The 22,883-nt window shown below is 39.6% G+C and overlaps 2 protein-coding genes across 3 annotated transcripts in view; one reads left to right on the top strand and one right to left on the bottom strand.

The window, feature by feature from the left end:
- AVL9 (AVL9 cell migration associated) overlaps positions 1-11,441 on the bottom strand; it is a 55,504-nt gene extending 44,063 nt beyond the window's left edge. The window contains exon 1 of the mRNA XM_069588091.1: positions 11,095-11,441. Within this exon, the coding sequence (XP_069444192.1) occupies positions 11,095-11,184 (90 nt within the window). The 5' untranslated portion in view covers positions 11,185-11,441. The remainder of the gene's footprint in view (positions 1-11,094) is intronic.
- A 3,168-nt stretch (positions 11,442-14,609) lies between these two features.
- Positions 14,610-19,818, top strand: LSM5 (LSM5 homolog, U6 small nuclear RNA and mRNA degradation associated). Of its 2 annotated transcripts, XM_069586708.1 has the most exons (5): positions 14,610-15,543; positions 16,611-16,706; positions 16,988-17,015; positions 17,637-17,709; positions 18,308-19,818. In XM_069586708.1, the coding sequence occupies exons 1-5, from the start codon at positions 15,498-15,500 to the stop codon at positions 18,338-18,340; spliced, it is 276 nt and encodes a 91-aa protein (XP_069442809.1). In that variant the 5' UTR covers positions 14,610-15,497; the 3' UTR covers positions 18,341-19,818. The 2 variants fall into 2 exon arrangements, with proteins under 2 accessions (XP_069442809.1, XP_070148473.1); XM_070292372.1 differs by lacking the exon at positions 17,637-17,709 and having other exon boundaries at positions 15,439-15,543.
- The last annotated feature ends 3,065 nt before the right edge of the window (positions 19,819-22,883 follow it).

The raw sequence follows: 22,883 nt of genomic DNA on the forward strand, positions 1-22,883 counted from the left end.
GTAATGAAACCTCCATAAAATCCCCAAACAATCAGGTTCAGGAAGCTTCTCAGCTGATGAAGACACTGAGGTGCTAGGAGGATGCTGTTCCCAGAGAGGTCTTGCAAGTTCCATGCCTCGGCTCATATACTTTATCCTATGCATCTCTTCCATTGGGCTATTCCAGAGAGGTATCCTTAAATAAATCAGTAAAAGTAAGCAGTGTTTTCCTGAGTTTTGTGAGTTGCTCTAGGAAATCTCAGAATCTTGACAGGGAACACGGGAACCCCTGAATTTGTAGCAAAGTTGGACAGAAATGCAGGTAGCCTGGGGACCTGGGACTGGTGTCTAAAGTAAGCGCATGTTGTGGGGCTGAGCCCTTAAACCTGCGGAGTATGAGGCTAACTCTGGGTAGCTAGTGTAGAATATGACTAAATTGTTAGATACCCAGTTGATGAGTGGGGAAAAACAAAACAACAGTGAATCTGTTATTTGCACTTAATGGGATTTATAAATCTTAAGGTGTAAATTCTACATGTTTTGAGTGCTGACTCAATACTCATAGCTCCCATTCAATATATCCAAAATAATCCACACACATACATACAATTCATGGCACAAAGGCTTAAGAGGAATTCTCTTGGAGGTTACCTGAGACTCTTACATAATACTCTGTTGAATCAAAACACAATTTAAACAATAAAGCCAATAAAACTAAGCAGAAAGTAAAGCCAGGTATATAGGCAGTCTCACTGGATAGTCTAGGGAGACCCACCAACAATGGCAGTCTACTGGAAGGGCTCTCCCCTGCAGCTGTGCTGTACAGGGTCTGCACACTGTATATGGCAGTCCTGAGTATATGTGAAAAATCACTGACAAAACACAAAGTACATCTCCAGAGACTAAGAAATATTTAGAATGATTATCATCCAGTAAGAGTACTATTATATAGTGAAAGTTCACAGCCCAAAATCTAAGTTAAATTTGGGGATCAAACATGGTATCTGGTAAGGTATTAGCACAGACACTGTGTAACAAATGTATCTATTGCTCCCCTAAAAAGATAATATTAAATTAGTATATATTAATATATAATATGATATTGATATATATCCCCTAAAGGATAACACTGGAAGGACTGATGCTGAAGCTGAAACTCCAATACTTTGGCCACCTCATGCGAAGAGTTGACTCACTGGAAAAGACCCTGATGCTGGGAGGGACTGGGGGCAGGAGAAACGGACGACAGAGGATGAGATGGCTGGATGGCATTACCGACTCAATGGATATGAGTTTGGGTAAACTCCGGGAGGTGGTGATGGACAGGGAGGCCTGGCGTGCTGTGATTCATGGGGTCACAGAGTCGGACATGACTGAGCGACTGAACTGAAAGGATAACACTAAATATTAAATCACACATATTTCAAGTATCTTTTTATGTCAACAAATACTCATATGGCAAAATCTATTTTGATCTCAATTAGCAATAAAATTTTCACACTTAAATAACTATAAAAGAAGATAAGAGGAGGGAAAAAGAAGACAAAGGATGATTGCTAACAAGTGAAAACTGAATTGTTGTTTAGTCGCTAAAGTCAGAACCAGACATGGAATAACACACTGGTTCAAAATTGGGAAAGGAGTACATCAAGGCTATATTATTACCCTGCTTATTTAACTTATATGCAGAGCACATAATGCGAAATGTCAGGCTGGATGAAGCACAAGCTGGAATCAAGATTGCCAAGAAAAATAACAATAACCTCAGATATGTAGCCGAGAAGGCACTGGCAACCCACTCCAGTACTCTTGCCTGGAAACTCCCATGGATGGAGGAGTCTGGTGGGCTGCAGTAAATGGGGTCAGTAAGCATTGGACACGACTGTGCAACTTCACTTTCACTTTCATCCATTGGAGAAAGAAATGGTAACCCACTCCAGTGTTCTTGCCTGGAGAATCCCAGGGACAGGGGAGCCTGGTGGGCTGCCATCTATGGGGGCGCACAGAGTTGGACACGACTGATGTGCCTTAGCAGCAGCAGCAGCAGATATGTGGATGACACCACGCTAACAGCAGAAAGCATAGAGGAATTAAAGAGTCTCTCGATGAAGGTGAAAGAGGAGAGTGAAAAAGCTGGCTTAAAACTCAACATTCAAAAAACTAAGATCATGCATCCAGTCCCATCACTTCATGGCAAATACACAAGGAAACAATGGAAACAGTGACACACTTTATTTTGGGGGGCTCCAAAATCACTGCAGACAGTGACTGCAGCCATGAAATTAAAAGACGCTTGCTCCTTGGAAGAAAAGCTATGACAAACCTAGACAGCATATTAAAAAGCAGAGAAATTACTTTGCTGACAAAGGTCCATATAGTCAAAGCTGTGGTTTTCAAGTAGTTATGCATGGATGAGAGAGATGGACAATAAGAAAGGCTGAGAGCTGAAGAACTGATGTCTTTGAACTGTGATGCTGGAGAAGACTCTTGAGAGTCCCTTGGACTCCAAGGAGATCAAACCAGTCAATCCCAAAGAAAATCAACCCTGAATATTTGTTGGCAGGACTAATGCTGAAGCTCCTTACTTTGGCCACCTGATGTGAGGAGCTGACTCATTAGAAAAGACCCTGATGCAGGGAAAGACTGAAGGCAAGAGGAGAAGGGGATGACAGAGGACGAGACGGTTGGATGGCATCACAGACTCAATGGACATGAGTTTGAGCAAACTCTGGGAGATGGTGAAGGATAGGGAAGCCTGGCATGCTGCAGTCCATGGAGCCGCAGAGTCAGAAACGACTGATTGATTGAACAAGTTACTAAGTTATATCCAACTCTTTTGCAACCCCATGGACTGTAGCCAGGTTCCTTTGTCCATGGGATTTCCCAGGCAAGAATACTGGAGTAGGTTGCCATTTCCTTCTCCAGGGGATCTTCCCCACCCAGAGATCAAACCCACATCTCCTGCATTGGCAGGCAGATTCTTTTACTACTGAGAGACCAGGGAAGCCCGAAAGCTGAATAATAATTTTCTAACCACAAGGAATAAAAAGACAATTTTTCAAAATGCTAAATGAACTATGTAAAAAAACAGTGACATATGTTTACTCTCCAGGAATAATAAAAATTACCACCCTTTCCCATAGTTTTCAAGTCCAATTGGGGTCCTCTAGTCAGAGTCCATTTACTTTGTCTTCAGAAGTAAAAGGTTGGAAAAACACCAATGAATAACTACAAAACCAAAACAATAACATAGTGTCCTGATGTGAACTCTGAGTACTTCAAAAATACCCTTGTTCTCTAACAATGCAACCACTCCACTGTCAGAGACCCATAGAAGCCACAGTGCCAAACAGCACACCAACTAAACACATCCTTGGACTCCACCAATAAGGATACAAGGCTTACTGAGAGAAGGAGAGGACTTCATGAGATTCTGAACCAGCTGCTCCACTTCTCTGCTTCCTTTGTAAGCATCTCAGGGATTTGTTTTCCTAACAGTCAAAACATTGTAGGCACCAAGGCTCTGTCAGAATGTTTTTCACTTGAAATGCTGGACATAGAAATCAGGTCTTCTCTAAGTTATACTTTCCTTTGCAAATTTCTGGAAGATTCAATGCTAGAAAAGAACTGGCACTCTTCCTCATTATTCTCTAACAAAGTTGGCAGAGCTGAAATTACAAAGAGATATAAGGAATTCCATATACAAAGCCCCTGGAGAAGGAAATGGCAAGCCACTCCCATACTCTTGCCTGGGAAATCTCCTGGACAGAGGAGCCTGGCAGGCTACAGTCCACGGGGTCACAAAGAGTCGGACACAACTTAGCGACTAAACAATAACAATGGAAGATAGGAAGAGAAATTATTAAAAAAAAATCTGGTGCAATGTTGAAGACTGATCTTCTGGATAAGATGATATAAATGGAACATTAATCTCTAAGCTATTGTGAATATATACTAAAATGACAAAAAATTATTTTTTTATAGGAAAAAAATTAGAAAACTTCTTAAGAAATGATTAAATCAATTTATTTTAATAAACTCTACCTTAGCAATCTGTTATACATAAATTTATTTTGAACAGTTCAATAAAAAATTTCAATTTCTGGGTGTGTACCATACCCACCAAATAGAACCTAACAAATTACTAACATCACCCGTGAAGGCTAGGGGAGCAGGAACAGGTTTCATTAACAACTCTGCAGTGATTCCCTTAATACATAGCTAGCAAACCTTGTGACAACAAGTTGGATTAAGAAAATACAAGTGCAGAGGGCTGTTTTCAAATCTAACTGAACACCCAAACAGTTTACCCTGAACTTGGACTTCTGACGATTTAATTACCTAGAACACTGCCGACCAGGAACAAGTGAGAAAAGCATCTATCAGCTTAACTAGCTATCATGAACCCCTGGATAAAAAGAGAATTCTTTAGGTCTTCTTTCAAAATTCATGACTAAGCCATTGTATTTCGTACATATTTAGTAGATATGCCCTTCCAGTCCACACAAAAAAAGAAGCAACATATGAGAAAGAAGGGAGGGTAAGCTGAAAACTACAGCGTTATGTTTCTGGTCGACACTGAGAAGTACCCTCTCTCGGACTGGTTATCAAAAGCCCCGCTGAGTCAGTGGCATGTGCGAATCACTCTATGTTAAAATAAACCCAGAATGCCATAGTATAATGGGTGACATTTGTGATGAAGACAGAATCATCCAGAGTAATTTAAATTGTGTTCAGGATATTCTGCTTCAAAGTCTATTTTAACAAGCTCACCATTAAAAAAAAAAAAAAAAAGATGGCTTAAAATAGTCTCCACACTTACAAAAATGGTGCAATGTCACAATGATATTCTTTGCTGCACTATTTAAAATAGCAAAACACTGGAATGCCACTTAAGTGTCTAAAAAGGAGACCAGTTAAATAAAGATTTCAATAAAACACTTAGCTATTTTAAGATGCTAAAATTCAATACTTCTCAAAATGGAAGGTATTAATGGTATAAAGTTACATTTAAAAGGCAGGTCAAAAAACTTGTTTATAGTTTAATACAGTCCAGGAAAAAGTTATGTATATTCATTAAAAAATGGAGAAATGGAGGAATACTTATCAAGGCAGACTTCTCTAGGATAAAGGATTCTAAGTGCCAGTTTTCTTTTTTCTCTATATTCTCACTTTTCTACCACAGTGAACACATATTACTTCTGAAAAGAAATGTCATTTCTTAAAACAGCTGAAATACTATTTTAAAAACTGTCCAAAAAATCAACTTAAATAACAGCCTCTAAAAATATCCTAGGACGAAAACAGTTTTTAATCTGATGTTATCTTAACCAAAGAATATAATAGGACCAGTCTTTTTAAAAATTATTCAGTAGGTAGGTCTTCATCTTCCTCTTATAGTGCCCATCCCTGCAATTTCCCCATATCTAGCAAAATCTGGGCTCAGCAAAGGATCTGCAATCACACTGATAACAAGGAGAAGACTACCCATGATATTACTTAGGTAACTTGTGAGTTACTGGGGATCAAGGACTTAGGGTAAAGAAAGAAATTTATATACTGTTAGGCTCTTAGGCACTGTCTAGCCACCTGCGGAGAATCTTAAGACAAAAGAATCTTCCTGATTTCTTGAAGGTTGACCCCCTGCCCCCCTATCCTGCTTAGCTGTGATGCCAAGGCCTAAAAGAAAACGTATTCCACTGCTACTAAGTGTTAATGTTGCAGCCCTGCAAAGTGAGAAAGTTTCATCATTTCAGCACAGAAAAAGCATGGCTAAAATCAAGGAGAAACCTCCACCAATACATAAAAATGCTATGGAGGGCCAGAAAACGTAATCTCATTTCTGGAGTTTTTCTGCATAGCTAAAAAAAGAACAAAAAACAAACTTTAGATTTTATTCTTCCCTAACCTCTAATTCTCACAAAATTTGCTTTTACTGTCCCAAAGACCTATTTAATTACAACAAGAATTATAAATAAGATCTCCCCAATATTTCATTATTGTCACCGCAGGATCCCATCAACAGCAGGTGCCTAAACTGTGTATTTGTCAGCCAGCCTTCTGTCCCCAAAACCTGAAGTGAGTCAGGACTTGACACTATAACCCTAACATAAACCAAATGTCCCTCCAGATCTCCTCAACTCACCCCTGAATTTACAATGCTACATCCTGCCACTCACAGATACTTTCCTATGATGAGCCCACTCAGTCCAACAGGAAAATACACTGTTCTCTTCACTGTATCTAGTTGCTTCATTCACTTATTCACTGCTGTAACTAGCGCAAGTGTGAGTTCTAGTTCTTTCACAATTCTACCTTTTAGAGAAGTACAGGCTGGTAAAACCAGTTTCTTCAAGAAAATTAAAACTGCTAGCTATGTATATAAAACCATGAACTCTACCAGAATAGTGGCCAAAATTAAAGCAATAATTCCAACTTTTTCTGGTTTGGATTTTTTTTTTTTGGCTGTGCCATGCGGGATCCTTAGTTCCAGGTCCAGGGATTGAACCTGTGCCCTCTGCATTAGGCGCACAGAGTCTGAACACTGGACTTCCAGGGAAGTTCCTAATTCCAACTTTCTATGACATCATTTTTGGAAAATAACTATTCCCTACTAATTTGAGTGCTTAATAAAGTTCCACTCTAAGAAATGACCAGAAGATTTATTTGCTATACAATGATTATGTTATTTTGCCAAAATTATGGTGAATCTGACAAATTCGGTTTATATGTTTACTTCCACAAAGCAAATAAAGAACAAGCAAAACTCTGGAACACAGAATCTATAATAAGCAAACTACTACAGAGAAGTCTATAAATTACCTCATGTTAATGGGTCTAACTGCAGGTGAATTTTTAAGGAAGAAGAGTTCTTTACTAAGTGCTAAATTTTAAACAATTTCAGGGGAAGAGTCGGAATGAGTAAATATTTTAAAACCATTTGAAATGTCATGGTAGTACCTTAGCTCACTTAAAATGTTCTAAATGTTAAGTATATCAATAAATGAGAACAAACACTAGAAATGAACATGTATCTATAGAAGAATTCACCCCCACGAATTAACCAACCAGAAGTGAGAAAATAATCAAATGATAACGTTAATAGATGTTGATTCTAATTTAAGAGGCATTTTTCATTTAAAATACATCTGAAGGCCTCAAAGGTGGAAAAATGTCAGAAACAAGATGAAGGAGTGAACATCTACATGCCTAGTTTGAGGACCTTCAACACAAACGGCTTTTCCTCTGGCCCATGTGAACGGACCTGACTTCTTTATCACAGCACTAGAGAGCACCTTTACAGCAGAATATAGCAGAAGAGTCTACAAAGACTTAGTACATTCCTCTAGAGAAAGTCACCATGTTCAACCCAGCACAATGCTACAAGGAGTTACTTTTTTAAATGAAGGTTTAACTTTGGCTCACTTGAATCTAAATATTATAAATTACAACCAAGTATGGGAATTTTTTCTATGAATGATCTCAGTGCATTGAATGAACTGGTGCTCAACATGACCTGCAGCATTTTCAGTACTTGGAAGAGCAGTCTAACAAAGCACCCTCAAACCGCCTAAAACAATCCCAAACCAGCCACAGTTCAATAAGCCATGTACTTTTAATCCTTTACACAAGAAGGTAGCTGATTAATTCATCCTGAGGGAAACCTTATGTAATTAAAAAGTCTGAAACACCTGATATACCGATTAACAAAGAAAAGCAGTCTCTAGAACAGTCCTTCTGCCTAGGACTTAATGCATGTAACTTTACAGAACATCAAACATATTTGGATTTTTGAGAAATTAAGAAAGCAGAGTTGGATACATGTACCCCATAGTTCACTGTAGCACTATTTACAATAGCCAGGAGATGGAAGCAACCTGATGTCCAGTGACAGAAGAAAAGATAAAGATGTACATATACATATACAACGGAATATTATTCAACCATAAAAAAGAACTAAGTAATGCCATTTGCACCAACATGGATGGACCTAGAGATTGTCACACTGAGTGAAGTAACTCAGACTGAGAAAGATAGATATCATACGATATCACTTGCAAGTGGAACCTAAAAAAATGGTACAAATTAATTTATTTACAAAACAGAAATAGAGTCACGGATGCAGAAAACAAACTTATGGTTAGTAAGGGGAAAGGGAGGAAGGCTAAACTGGGAGATTGGGACCGATATATACACACTACTATATAAAAATAGATAATAAGGACCTATTTATAGCACAGGGAACTCTCCTCAACACTCTGTAATGATCTATATGGGAAAGAATCTAAAAAAAATAGTGGGATTTATGTGCAACTGATTCACTTGCTGTACATCAGAAACTAACACAACATTGTAAATCAACTATACTCCAATAAAAATTTTTTAAAGAAAGCAGAGTTGTAGGTCTTCTAGAATCATTTGCAAAAGTGAAGAACATCGTTTAAGAACTAATACAACGTATGTTTTGCCTATGTGTTCAGTCATGTCTGACTCTTTGTGACCCCATGGCTGTAGCCCATCAGGCTCCTTTGTCTATGGAATTTCCCAGGCAAGAATACTGGAGTGGGCTATCATTTCCTACCAACCCAGGGATTGAACCCTCATGTCTTGTGTCTCCTGCATTGGCAGGCAGATTCTTTACCACTGCGCCACCTGGAAAAGCCAGTATGACTTATATTGAGATTTTTAGAACACTTTCTTGATATTTTATAAAAACTAAGACAAAAAAGGGAGGAAAGTAGGGCAACCAAAAATTAGAAATGTAGTTGAACAAACTATTTTACCATCTTTTCCTATACTATTATACATCAACTGAACATCCTATTCCAGCTGGATGAACTTCCATAAATTTATACAAATTATGTCTCCAGCAAAAGTTTAATTCTTTTTGACTGCATTGACCTGTCAGTTTTATCAACCAACTCAGTGTGAGAGCCTTTTTATTAATTTGCTCTGCTGAGTGGAGTAGCTATTTAGCAGCCACTAGGATGAGGCACGGAGAAGGCAATGGCACGCCACTCTAGTACTCTTGCCTGGAAAATCCCATGGACGGAGGAGCCTGGTAGGCTGCAGTCCATGGGGTCGCTAAGAGTTGCGCGACTTCACTTTCACTTTCCACTTTCATGCATTGGAGAAGGAAATGGCAACCCACTCCAGTGTTCTTGCCTAGAGAATCCTAGGGATGGGGTCACACAGAGTCGGACACGACTGAAGCGACTTAGCAGCAGCAGCAATCCCTAATTAGTATATATTTTTCATACGATAAATCATTTTTCCTTACTGGAAACATAAATTATATTACTTCTACCAATAAAACAGGAAGAACACATAATAATTAATCTTGACTTTAGATGACAGCAATGATTAAAAGAGTTTATTCTATTCCCTGCCAATATTTCCTTCTTTTTTGTCATTAAAAATTTCGTTTGTTTGTGAACGGGACCCACCCCTTACTTTTTCATAGAAGACTCCTACATGCCACGTGGCTCAGCTGAATGAACACACAGGGCGCCAAGGCAATTCTAAGTCTGACTCCAGCATAACCTTGGCAAGATCAGCTACTTCCTCTAAGTTTCAGTTGCTTCACCCATATCTGAGGTAAGCGGTGATCATCATCCTTAGATTTTTAATACTTTAAAACTTCATCTCTTTGATGTTAGTTGTCATACAACTAGATGAAGTTTTAAAATATTAAAAGTCTAAGGATGATGAACACTGCTTACAGGCTTCCTAGGTAGCCCAGTGGTAAAGAACTTGCCTGCCATGCAGGAAAGGCGGATTCTACCCCTGGCTGGGGAAGATGCCCTGGGTAGGAAATGGCAACCCACTCCAGTTATTCTTGCCTAGAGAATCCCCTGGACAGAGAAGCCTGGCAGGGCTACAGTCCATGGGATCAAAAGAGTCAGACACGACTGAGCACAAAGGCACTACTCACGTGCCATAGTACAGTTATCTCAAATATTTATTTTCTTACCTCCAAATATAAGGCTACATTTAAAAAAACATATACATTCCACTGCTGTTGCTCGGAATTTTCTAATACTACCCTGAAAAATGTCACGTCCTCCTTGGTAACTTTCTACGCCATTTTTACTTGAGGGACAAGGAATATATTTTTAAGTGAAGCTGTCTTTAAAACACACACATACACAACTACTTTCACTCCATCACTTTTCTGTCATTATCCTCTAATGAACTGAAATTTTGCCTATCAGTCTTCTAAAATATTACATTTTCTTTGAAATGCTATATTACCTAGCGGTAGCAATCAGCATTTTTAATACTTTAAGCATTTCAATTTACTGTTCATAGCACATTATGACATCACTGCCTTCCAATGTCTGCGCTCATTAAATATCCTTTACCTTTGTTCCCCTGCCTTCGATACATAGATTGCAGATGTCCTATTGTTCCCGTTCACCATTTCAGTGAAGAAGCTTAAAAATGACAGTATTTCCAAGTTTCTTTGCTCAGTAAATAACACTTCCCCTCACTGCAACTGAGCTGGAGAGTCTATCTCTCATCAAAAGGCAAGATCTGGACAAGACTAAATAGGAACTCGAAGGCCGAATGGGAAGGGGGGCGGAGTCAGTACATCAGCCCATCAGGGGTTCCAGGGCTTTCACAGATAAACAAAGGAAGTTGATTTTCCCACGGTGCCGCCTGTGCTTCGACCATCCTAAGGTACTCGTGTGGAAGCCCAGAGCTCATTACCTTCAAAACGCAGCCCAAGTGCTGATTTTTTTTCTAAGGGAATCCCACTAAAAGCAGACAACCAGAAAGTCAACGCAGACAGAGATGGATGAGGAAGAGTGGGCCGACCATCGATTACCTTCCTGTGACTCCACGGAAGAACCTAAATATCTACCTACCCCAACATACCGACACATAGCTCCTCCGCTGCTCAAGATACAATTTTCAGGGGGGAGGGCAAAACAGGGAGCGTGTGGGGTGGGCTTCAGGTAGGGTGAGTGCGAGGATCAGGAGAGAGGAGTCAAGTTCAGGGGCGGAGGGCCGAGGGCACTGGAGGGTGGTCTGAGCCGAGCGGACCGGCGTGGGTGTCGGCAGCTCGCGAACGCCAGAACGGTCGGGGGCGGGCACAGGCTCCTTCCTCACCTGGCAGCCCTTCTTGTGATGAAAGCCGACCACCACGATGTGCAGGACGGGCCCCCGTGGGGGGCCATCGCCGCCCCGCCTGATCTCCATGGACGAACGCCGCGGGCCCGCACAACGATGACTTCAACCGCCGAGGGCGGCAAGCTCGGCGACCCCACGATCCCCAGGAGGACGGCGAGAGGTGGATTTCAGGTGTCAGCGAGGGAGCCGCATGAGAGCCGCGCACGGGGCCGGGAGGAGGCCGACGATCCTGCAGCTCTGCACCGCCCCCCCGGGCCGCGGCCGCGCTTCCCTCATCCGCTTCCGCTGTTTCCGGGCTGTCACCTGATGCCGGGGCCGCCGCGGGCGAGGCGGGACTGGGCAGGACCGGGAGGGACCTGACGGGGCTGGGCCTGATGGCGGGGCGGGGCCTGGGGAGCGGGGCGGGGGCGCTGGGTGGGCGGGGCCGAGGGCGGGGCCTGGTGGGGCTTCTGGGCACACCTGTCCCCAGTTCACCCCCTCTGTGTGTGACCTTTTCCCCCTTCCTCCTCTGTCCTTGCTTCTTCCTCCTTAAAATCTCCGCCCCTACCCATATTTTCCGTCAGTTTTTTCCTACCTTTTTTCCCCTTCATTTTCCGTGTATCCAATTCTTCCACCTCCTTCCCTTCGCCTCTCTGGTCTGGAGTCTCTGCCCTTTATTCTTAAATTTTGATAATATGGAGACATATCGGTGCAGCTCTACGTTTGTGTATTCAACCTTTAAGTTACTTGCTTACCCAGAGTTTCTCTTTTGCTTCGTTCTGTGTTTTTTCCTTATTTAAATATTATGTATAAGAGTTTGTAAGCGTTTTAAGGCCTCATGCAGAATATCCTTGAAAATAAAGTAAGTTTACAGGGAAACCTGTAAAAATGATTATTCTAGTCCTGATATTTTAGTTTTTACTTTGTTGTGAAAGTGTTGGTTGCTCAGTCGTGTCAGACTCTTTGCGACCCCATAGACTGTAGCCCACCAGGCTCCTCTGTCCGTGAAATTATCCAGGCAAGAATACTGGAGTGGGTAGCCGTTCCCTTCTCCTGGTGATCTTCCCGACCCAGGGATTGAACCCAGGTCTCCTGCATTGCAGGCAGATTCTTAACTGTCTGAGCCACCAGGAAAGGCCAATTTAGTCCTGCTATTAAGAAAAAAATTTTTTTTCATTCTATCTTTCTGGGTTTACTACTCTGATCAGTACAAAATACATGCAGTCAGTTATCGTCAGAGGTTTTTATTTCCTTACTGATTGTTCTAGTTGAATTAAAAAAGAAACTATCTCATTTTATGTCAATTTAAAGTGAATAGTGGAAATACTAGCAGATTTAACAAGTCTTGTCCAGGGCAGTTTGAGGGTAGGTGCCTGCTTCAAATAGCGTTCACAATCATTGCAATAACTAGTTGTGAAGTTTATCATTACAAGTTGCCCATCTCTTAGTTTAGACAACCTTAATAGTTAATGTTTTCCACTCTGGCCTTAAAATTTAAGGAACTGCATTCTAATCTAAGTATGGCTGGGAAAAACTGTATAATGGCGGCTCAGATGGTAAATAATCTGCCTGCAATGCAGAAGACCTGGGTTCAATCCCTGGGTAGGGACCATACATTGGCGAAGGGAATGGCTACCCACTCCAGTATTTTTGTCTGGAGAATTCCATGGATAGAGGAGCCTTGAAGACTATTAAAGTTGGTGAGGTCTCCAAAGAGTTGGACAGGACTGAGTGACTTTAACTTCCATTTTCTTCTTATTAATAGAACATACTTTCTGTGATTCAGTAGAATTGTTTTAATGCTTAATAATACTGTCGAAAAACCAAGTTGTTGCTACTATTTCTTTTCTGTATTACAAAATTTTTGGTACTGACTCAGAACTGTGTGTGAAACTATAACATTCCCTGTATACAGAATATGTTACTGTTTTCTTCCATCTGCTTTGACATTTTCCACAATTAGCCTAGCTAAAATTGAAGTGAAATTGAACATTTTTTTAAAAAAAGAAAAGTCAGGGCATCTTAGAACTCTGTATCTGTAGTGAATGCCAACTGTTTACTTCATTGTGCAGGAGACCCCAGTGATAGCAGTATAAAGTCTGTATCAGAACTTTCCTGGTGGTCCAGTGGCTCAATGCAGAGGGCCTGGGTTTGATCCCTGGTCAGGGAACTAGATCCTACATGCCACAGTTGAGTTTGTATGGCACATCTAAAGATCTCAAGTGCCACAGATAAGGCCCAGCACAGCCATACTCCCTCAAATCTGTTACATTTTGCATGCTAGGGTCTCCAACTAAGATGAAATTATTTATTCATAACCATTATTTGCTTAAATGTTTTAAAAATATGTCATTTAAAATAATGGCCTAAACAAAGAAGATATGTCACAGGGAAAATTGGGAGAGAAAGTAAGCAAGGGAATTTCTAAAATTTTTTCCATCTCTAATTATACAGACTGGTCCATTTAACAATTTAACAACTTTTACATTAGTTTTTAATGAGTTCTATTAATATAAAATACATTCATTAGCAAAATATTGTCTATAAGGACACGTTGAGGGAAAATAGGAATTTCTGCTTTATTTTAAAAAGTGTTGGAAAAAACAAGATTGGAAATAGCGATTTGAGATAATGAAATACTTCCTTAATATTATTTTGAAAGGAAACATTTGCTTGTATTTTATGATGAAATTTATCTCCAGGGAAAAAATTAGAAATGTCTTTCTGAACATACAGTACATTGAAGAGCTTCTTGTAATTATGTGTTATGATAAATTATAAGTTCTATTTTATGTCTGCTCCGTAAGTAAGAACCAGGAGAAAAACCCTGGAGACAGAGCTATGATATGTTTTCAAATTCATTTGGAATTGGCCTGTTGTTTCGTGTCTTGCCTCAGGAAAGAACTCAGTAGAATAAAAACACCTCTTCCTGCAATCCCCATTAACTACTGTGTAAACAATTGTATCTCCGTTTTCAGAGTATAAGACCTCCTTTATTCTTCATCAATAGTGCTGAATGTTAATTTGGTTTCTGTAATGGAAAGCAAGATACTGACTTAAAGCTTATTTTCTTGAATTTTAAACTCTATCAGGTAGCAACAATACCTTGAATTTGGTTCCTATTCACATTATGGTATGGTGAAAATGAAACAAGAATAGATATAGGAAAACAAATTTTTTTGGCATTACTTTGTCTTGCCAAAGAATGATGTGACGATTGACTAAGATCCCTGAAGTTAAAAGAGCACTTTTTGCTTTACATATTAAATTCCACGTGCTTTGTACATAATGCTTGCTAGTTGTCTTTCTCCCCCATTTATCCTTTAGCTCCTATAAGGGCAGAAGACGTTGTAGTTCTGTTCTTTACGCTGGTTATACTGAGCAAAATGCCAATGTTCAACTAAAGTATTTGTTCGATGAATGAATGATTGGTGCTTTGCAGCCATTGTGTGAATGAATGATGTCCTTCCTGGCCTTTCCTGCTTAAACTCTTTAGCTTTAAGCTCCTCAGATATAAACGTAAAATAGACCAACGCAAAAAATTTGTTCGCTTTTTCTTTTCAAAACAGATGCGTAAAAGCAGCAAGGCTTCCTAAATGTGATGTTATTAACATAGAATGACATCTGGTGGTTGCCTGTTGGACTGTGGAAGAAATAGTGTATACAAAATGTATAGTAGACTCCTAGATATTACAAGATTAAAAAGGACAGTTCAGTTCTGTCACTGTTTTGTCCGACTCTTTGCGACCCCATGGACTGCAGCACACCAGGCTTCCCTGTCCATCACCAACTCCTGATAGTAGAAGATAGAAAACAATAGAAATGGAAAAAATTGAAAAAGTAGAATAGAAAAATAGAAAAAGAAAACGATAGTAGAAAATAGAAAACATACTTAAAATTTCCCCCTCGCCCAACAAACTTTATTAAAAATGCTAGTTGTGGGTTTTCAAATCATCAAACTTTTAAAAGAAGCGGTAGATTTTTTTTTTAACGAAAATTGCAACACAATGAATCGGTGGCGGGAAAATCAAATTTATTGATTCTGGTCGAAGAAAGATCCTGGGTTGATATGAGACACACCTCGATAAGGGGAAATAAGACAGCACAAAGGCTTCCGTTTCGCAGGCTTCCGGATTAGAGAAATAACTTATTTATAAGACCGGAGATCTCTAAAGTCTCTTGGAAGTTTGGAGAGGCGAGTTATCTGTGGAGAACCTAGAACGCTCAGTGAACAGAAACACTTTCTAGAATCTCCCTGCAGGATAAAGAAGTGGCTGGATCTCCTCAATCGCACTCTCGGCCTCAGATTGGTCGAGCCTGCCTGGGCCGGAAAAAAGCGGAAGCGCGCTCTTTCAAACTCGCCGTTCCGACGTCGATAGAGGCAGGCCACTTCCGGCGTAGCCATGGCGGCTAACGCTACCACTAACCCGTCGCAGCTGCTTCCTCTAGGTAATCTTTGTCCTGTTGGGGAGCCGGGGCGGGGAGTTGAAAGTTAGGGTTGGGGCCGAAGAGCAAGGCAGTCCCTGACCGAGTGTTAGAAAAACGTAGCTTTCTCTGCAGCTCTCCTTTAGGCTCCAAGTCTCGGCGGCCTGAGGCCGCACAAGTCTCTCTGGCGTGGGGGAGTCTTCTTGAGGCAGGGGTTTTTGACTCCCCAAACCTTCACCGGAAAGGTTCAGTCTTGGTGAATGTGTCGTTGACCTTCTTTGTTGGGTGCTCGCCTTTATAATAGTGAGTAAGAGGCCCATTCCGCAACCGGGCTTTTAAACTACCCGGGTTATATCCTGTCTGGCTGGTTTCTGAGTGAGGCACTTGGGTCTGGAATGAGCCTTTAAAGAGGCCTCTGAAAACTAGCTCTTGTTACTCATTTATTCAGCAAGCAGTTACCGCGCCATCTGTGCACTAGACACTGTGATTGGGCACTGTTCAACAAATTTAAATCACGGCCATTACCTTCAGATAGCATACAAACCAGTGTAGGAAACAGGATACAGGGCAGACATAGACTTAATGACAAGGAGGAATCTCTGGTGAAGACAGTTCTGCCTTTTTTTTCCCCTTAATATTTTATATTTGAAGGGTTATCGGGTTAGTGGATGTGGCAGTTATTGTAAAGGTTTTTTTCCATCCTGGAACAAATTCTTCTGAATGACCAGTACATTTCAGGCATTGTCCACTGGGGATACACTGATGAGTAAAAACCACCTCTCAGCTCTCTTTCAGCTTAGAGTCAAGAGGGGCGTTCATATGTTAATCAGATAACTAAAATAGTATTAAACTACAACCATGATAAATTGCTACAAAGGAGGGTTAAATGAAGAACAGGGAGGGAAAACTTTCCTTTTAATAGAATGACTGAACAGAGATATGTAACATAAGGTCTAAAGTTTTGGAGTGAATACTTTTCCTGGCTTATCTTTTCACCATATGCATGTAACAAGTGTCAGTAGGCATTCAAATATTTGTTAATGTTATGAATGGGCAAACTAATCTTTTCTCTCTCCCGCCCTTATCTGCAGAGCTTGTGGACAAGTGTATAGGATCAAGAATTCACATTGTGATGAAGAGTGATAAAGAGATTGTTGGCACACTTCTGGGATTTGATGACTTTGTCAGTATCCTTTTAAAAGGTGGTTGTATGGATTTTTCTTCAGATTTTTAAAAAAGAACTATAGACTATCAGTACTTACCGATTATTATAATAAAGTTTAATTTATTTTTTTGGAAATTGTGATAGTGTTTTAAGGGATTGTGGTACTGAAAGATGAAGCTCCTACCAATTGCACGCAGCTTGCATTTGAGCCATTGTATTCAATGTTATAATTAAAACTGAACAAAGAAATAAGCCAGAGTAAATTTAATTTGGTATGTTTATTTTCTTAACACCAAATTTCAGATATGGTATTGGAAGATGTCACTGAATTGTGAGTAGTGTTAAAAATTAAAGAATGGGTAGGGGGAATCTCTGTTTGATTTAAGGCAGTTTTAGTGCTGTTGAGTCAGTAAAAGGATGTAGGAGAGCACACTGCCTGTTTGAATTACTCTAAAGACAGAAAGTTTACCTACTGATGTTAGTAAAATTGGATTGGAGGATTATTACCATAATTTAATTGTCACTAATTGCTAGGAAGTTAGTGGAGACAAAGGTTTAAGGTAAAAGATACTAAAAGCAGCCAGGGATCTTAGCGCTCAGATCAAATAAAGGAACTTATAATAAAAACATTTAATGTTTTAAATTAGTTACTCTAAAACTTATGTGTATATGTATATATATATATATATATATATATATAAACATTTTATTTCATATTTGATCTCCTTGGTAAGTTTCAGTTTTTTAGATGAAGATCTGCACTAGTGGATGTGGGTCTTAGGCCAGTCAGTCCACTCTGTTGCCTTTGGAGAATTGACATCACCATGGGGATAACCTTGTCTCTGGAAAGTGTACAGTTCATTTATATATAGTAACTAACCTTTTGGTGGATCAGAATGTTGGCTTTGATTATCACTCTTTATCCTGACTTTTTGAAAATCTTTTTGTTTAGTGAAATCACACCAGAAGGAAGAAGAATTACTAAATTAGATCAAATTTTGCTAAATGGAAATAATATAACAATGGTAAGACAGTGAAGGTCTTTTATTTAGATGTTAAGCCATCTTTGTGGGGCAGGGATTACAGAACTGACTTGATTGACTCAATGTTCTTGGCCCAGTGGTGCTTAGGGTGGGAAGGGAATGCTCTGCTGATCAGGATTCTGTGGCCAAACTGTTGAAGATGACATTAGGCCTAAGATTAGTTTGTTTATACCTTTTATCTTATGTATTTTTAAAATATTTATTTATTTTTTTATTTGGCTGCATTGGGTCTTAGTTGCATCACAGAAGATCTTTACTTAGTTGCAACATGTGGGATCCAGTTCCTTGACCAAGGATCAAACCTGGGCCCGCTGCATTGGGAGCATGGAGTCTTAATCATTGCACCACCAGTGAAGTCCCTGCTTGTGCTTTTTAATCATTTATTTTACCAAGAATTAACTGTTGAAACATTAAATCACTAAGTATTAATTGATACTGTTGGAATTGTAAACAGAGGTGACATGGGGAAAATGGGAATATGAGAGAGAGGCAAAGGCTGATCAATGACCAGTCAGTGAGCTCTCAGTAGGGGTTTTTAGATCATGTGGTACTAAGTTTTAAACTTTTTCCTCCTTTGCAGCTGGTTCCTGGAGGAGAAGGACCTGAAGTATGAATGCATTTCCTTGATATATGCTTAGGTTCTGTTTTCTTTTATAATGACAATAAAATAGAATTTTTTTTTAACCTTTTAATGTTTGTATTCTGTGAAGCCAAGTTTCCCGTTAAAGGGAAATGCTTTGAAGATGCATTGTAAATACCCATTTTTGTAAGTTAATCATGGTTATATTGGGAAAAGAACAGTTTGTTCTTTGAAGACAAAAATAAATGTGTTTTTGTTAACTGTCAGTTTATTCATTATACTGCAATAGCCAGTGAAACAAAGCTTGTAGTTAGTTTCACTCACTTTCCTGTCACTTTATGTTTGCGTTCTCATCTACATGACATTTGATTCTCAAACAAAAATTGTTCCAAACAAAATGATGAGCCTTGATTTTGAACAGGTACATTTAAAAAACTAGAAATGATTGTTTACAAAATTCATTTCAGACTGATGCTTTGAAATGATTTTTTTTTTTTTTTACTAAACTCAAGTTCATTAACTCCTGTTAAACAAGCAGCATACCCAGATAATATATGGACATTGTAGAAATGTAAAGTGAAAAGAAAAATATTAATCACACTTTGTTGTATATCCTCTTAGACTTCAATATACTCTACGTACACATTTTTTAAAAAAACTTCCTAAATGTACCATTTTGTTGCCTCCATTTAAGACTTTTTTGAATTTAAATGGTGAGAAAGTTTCTATGTCAGATATTTCAGCAACATTAATGTGGGCAAAGTATTTTATTAAATGGTTTTACCATATTTAGCCTATTCTTTATTATTGGTCACAGTAGTCTTAACTAAATCTTTATGCGTTTTTAGTTTTCTTAGAATAAATTCAGAAATTTGCATGGTCAATTTGGTATATATTTATCTTACATGGTAAGATCAATGTCAGTTGCCAACAAAAAGTTTATGCCAGCCTCACACTGTAGCTTTTCTTAGTGTGTGTGCTCAGTTGTGTCCAACTCTCTGTGACCCCATGTGTTATAGTCCACCAGGTTCCTCCATCCACGGGATTTTCCAGGCAGGAATACTTGAGTGGGTTGCTCTTCCCTGCACCAGGGGATCTTCCCTACCCAGGGGTCGAACTTTCATCTACTGCATTGGCAGGCAGATTCTTTATCACTGACCCATCTGGGAAGCCCAGTTTTTCATAGTACCCATCATATACTTATCAACACTGGCTGTGTTCTGTTTTTTCCCCTCTTGGCCATTGTGATAGGCAAAATCTGGTATGTTTAATTTTTTAAAATTAATGTTGGACTCATTTGTATTTTGTGAGTTATATGAGAGTTTTGCCATTGAGATACTGTTCTTTATCTTACTAATCTGTAAGAATTCTTAATAGGTTACTCTTAATGCATTTTACAGTAACTTCCCCAGTTTGTAGTTTGCCTGTTGGAACTTTATTGAATAATTTTTTTTTGTGTTGGCCTTGTCCTTAATGGTTTTTATCTATGATTAAAACCCTATGATATTATATATATATGTGTGTGTGTATATATATATATACATATATTAGTGCACTATTATATTTTGTTTCATATCAATCTTGAATCCATCTTCGGTTTCAGTGTTTCCAAGTGGTAAAAGGACCTAACTTTACTTTTCAAAAAACAAAGCACTGATTTGTGTGTTTTTTTACTTTCATGGGGTAAACACTCCTGCTTGGCTAGTTTCAAGCTGCCATGGGTTTAATAGCCGGCTTGCAAACTTTGCATAGATTTAACGGTAGGTTCTTAGGAGTCTGTTATTCCATCCCACTACTTGCAGCCCTTGTTGGAGGGATAGGAGGCAATAGTTTTTTTTAATTTTTAATTAATTTATTATTTTTTATTAATACTTTTTGTTTTTCCTTTTGGAAGGAACATGAATGAAGTAATTCCATCCTCTTTCTACCCTTTTGCTTGATATCCAGCAGGAGCGAGGTGGTCATGCTCATTTGTTTCCTCCTGGGAATTAGTAGCCCGCAGGGAGCACATGTTCTTAATTCCAATATGCTATGAGTTCTAGAGAAATGTGACCTCTTAAAGGGAGGCCTCCAGTTATCTAGTCTGTGGCAAGAAGATTGGTTTTACTCTGGGGTTCAGTGACAGGAAGTCCACTTGCCTACAGATAAAGTATATCTCTTAATCTAGTCTTTAGCTGAAGTATATCTCTTAATCTAGTCTTTAGCTGTAATACTGATGGTCTGACTCCCACCTGCTTATACTTTTGTCTTACATTGCAATTCTTTTAGAATGGATACTATTGTAAATAAGGGTTTCTTAACCTCAGTGCTCCTGACATTTTTGTCTGGATAATCCTTAGCAGCATGCGCTGTCCTGTGCCTTGTAGGCTTCTTTAGATGCCGGTAGTGTCCTTCTTCCCTGCTCCTCCCAGGGAAGTGGCTCCAAATATCCCCTGAGGGCAAAACAATCACAGTGGTTAAGAACCACTGTTTCACATAATAAGAACTCTTTATTTGGCTCTCTAAAATCCCTCAAAATTTAGTGCATGGGCAAGGAATATTGGATCTAGAGGGCTAAAAATTGGGGAGAAAATGTGATTGAAGATTCTGGCAGAGTAAAAGGTGATTTTAAGCTGAAATGATTTGAAAGGATTTTCACTTTGGCAGTCTGCTGGTGAATGGCTATTTTTATACAGGTGTTTTCATTTCTGTGGCGGCCGGGCTGTATGTGCTGGGCTCTGTAGTGAAGGTGGGGCCTTAGCAAAAAAAGGCTGAAGCTATGCTGGCATTGGTGACTTTGGTCAGTTTGCCTCAGACTTCGGTTTCAAAACTGGTATGACAAGTCAGAATGACTTGGAGAGCTACTACAGAACACAGGCCCAGGCTTACTGAAATAGGACTGGGCCTTTGGCCTTTGCATTTTACCAAGTTCGTAAATTCTCCAGTTAGTTCTTTTCCTCACCAAAGCCTCAGTCACTGCCTTAGGTGTAGCTTTTTAAGGCAGATGCGACTGAAGCAAAGACTTGATTATAGAGATGAGACTGGGTATATAGATCTTCTACACATTCGTAATTTGCTGCATTTAAATTGAAAGACAGGGGCTTCCCTGGTGGTCCAGTGGTTAAGAATCCTGCCAATGCACGGGATATACATGAATTCAGTGCTTGGTCCAGGAAGATCCCACATGCGGCAGAGCAGCTAAGCCCGTGTGCCAACTACTGAAGCCTGCATGCCCTAGGGCCCGTGCTCCATGGCCAGAGGAGTCACTGCAGTGAGAGTAACCCCTGCTTGTTGATAACTAGAGGAAACCCACCCGAGACCCAGTGCAGCCAGATAAGTAATAATTTTTTTAGAAAAAGATCCTGTTTTTTAAAAAACTGCTCAAGGCACCTAAGTTCTCTGTCATGCACAGTTCTCATATGAAGAGCTGACTCATTGGAAAAGACCCTGATGCTGGGAAAGATTGAGGGCAGGAGGCGAAAGGGACGACAGAGGATGAGCTGGGTTGAGTGGCATCACCAACTCAATGGGCATGAGTTTGGGTAAACTCTGGGAGTTGGTGGTGGACAGGGAAGCCTAGCATGCTGCGGTCCATGGGGTCCCAAAGAGTCAGACAGGACTGAGTGAGAACTGACTGAGGAGGTCAGGGATTTAAGGCTAGCGGGTCCTCTTATCTAGGGTAAGATAAACTAAGGCTAAGTTGGAGGATTGTGCCAGAGGTATTCTAGGTTTCCTCGACAGCGAGGCATTTCTGGTTAGTGCAGGCTGACGGGTTTTGATTTGTGACATGAGCTGGGTCACTGAGGAGGCCTCCATTTTGTGGATCCCAAGATGAAGTTACCTTTATCAAGAGTTACGTAGGGGTTTTTAAGAGCAGTTTTTACTGTAGCTTTTCTAGATTTCATTAAGAGTAGCCTTGGTACTTAGCACTGTGCCTGGTGTGATAATTGTTGACTGGTTACTTCTGCAGGGAGTAATTAAACATTGAACATTCCATATCACCTGAAAATTTAATGTACCTGTTCTTTGGTAGGAGGAAATAGCAAGTTAACCGGTTAGAGGTAGAGTGGAAATTTAATAACTCCTGAAACAGAGAAGTAACATTGAAATTTCAAAACAAAAATACAGCCTATATATATATAACTATAGCAGAAATGAGCTCCTAATAGGAAAAAAAATGTGTGAGGGGGGGCAATATGCTAAGTACTAGGTTACCTTTGGCTTAGAGTTATATTAGCCTGGGACACAGATGTCAGGAAAGTGACATTAACTTCGTTTTGGGTTTTTTTTTTTTTCTGTAATTAAAAAACATTGAACATTGTTTGAGGTAATGTATTTGCACATAAATAAATGTAAGTGAAAATAAAACTCCCTCCCTCAGGTATTCTTCCAGAGATATTCAGTTCCCGTATATGCATGTCTGTTTATATAAATATGTAAACACATAATCTCTTTTTTTCTGTACACACAAATACAAGCATATGGAACACACTGTCTTGTACACTACTGCTTTTTGTTTTTTTAAAAACTATTTTGGAGATCTTCCTATATTCATTTTGGGATAATCAACATATTTGACTGCTAAATGATTTAACAT

Source organism: Ovis canadensis, chromosome 4 (genome assembly GCF_042477335.2).
Source record: "Ovis canadensis isolate MfBH-ARS-UI-01 breed Bighorn chromosome 4, ARS-UI_OviCan_v2, whole genome shotgun sequence".
In the NCBI taxonomy this organism is placed as follows: domain Eukaryota; kingdom Metazoa; phylum Chordata; class Mammalia; order Artiodactyla; family Bovidae; genus Ovis; species Ovis canadensis.

What these genes read in the sequence shown, in the direction of transcription:
- LSM5 (XM_069586708.1), top strand. Translation starts at nt 15,498, where the DNA reads ATGGCGGCTAACGCTACCACTAACCCGTCGCAGCTGCTTCCTCTAG. An exon ending in GTCGCAGCTGCTTCCTCTAG is followed by an intron (nt 15,544 to 16,610) that starts GTAATCTTTGTC and finishes CCTTATCTGCAG; the next exon opens with AGCTTGTGGACAAGTGTATA. An exon ending in ATGGAAATAATATAACAATG is followed by an intron (nt 17,710 to 18,307) that starts GTAAGACAGTGA and finishes CCTCCTTTGCAG; the next exon opens with CTGGTTCCTGGAGGAGAAGG.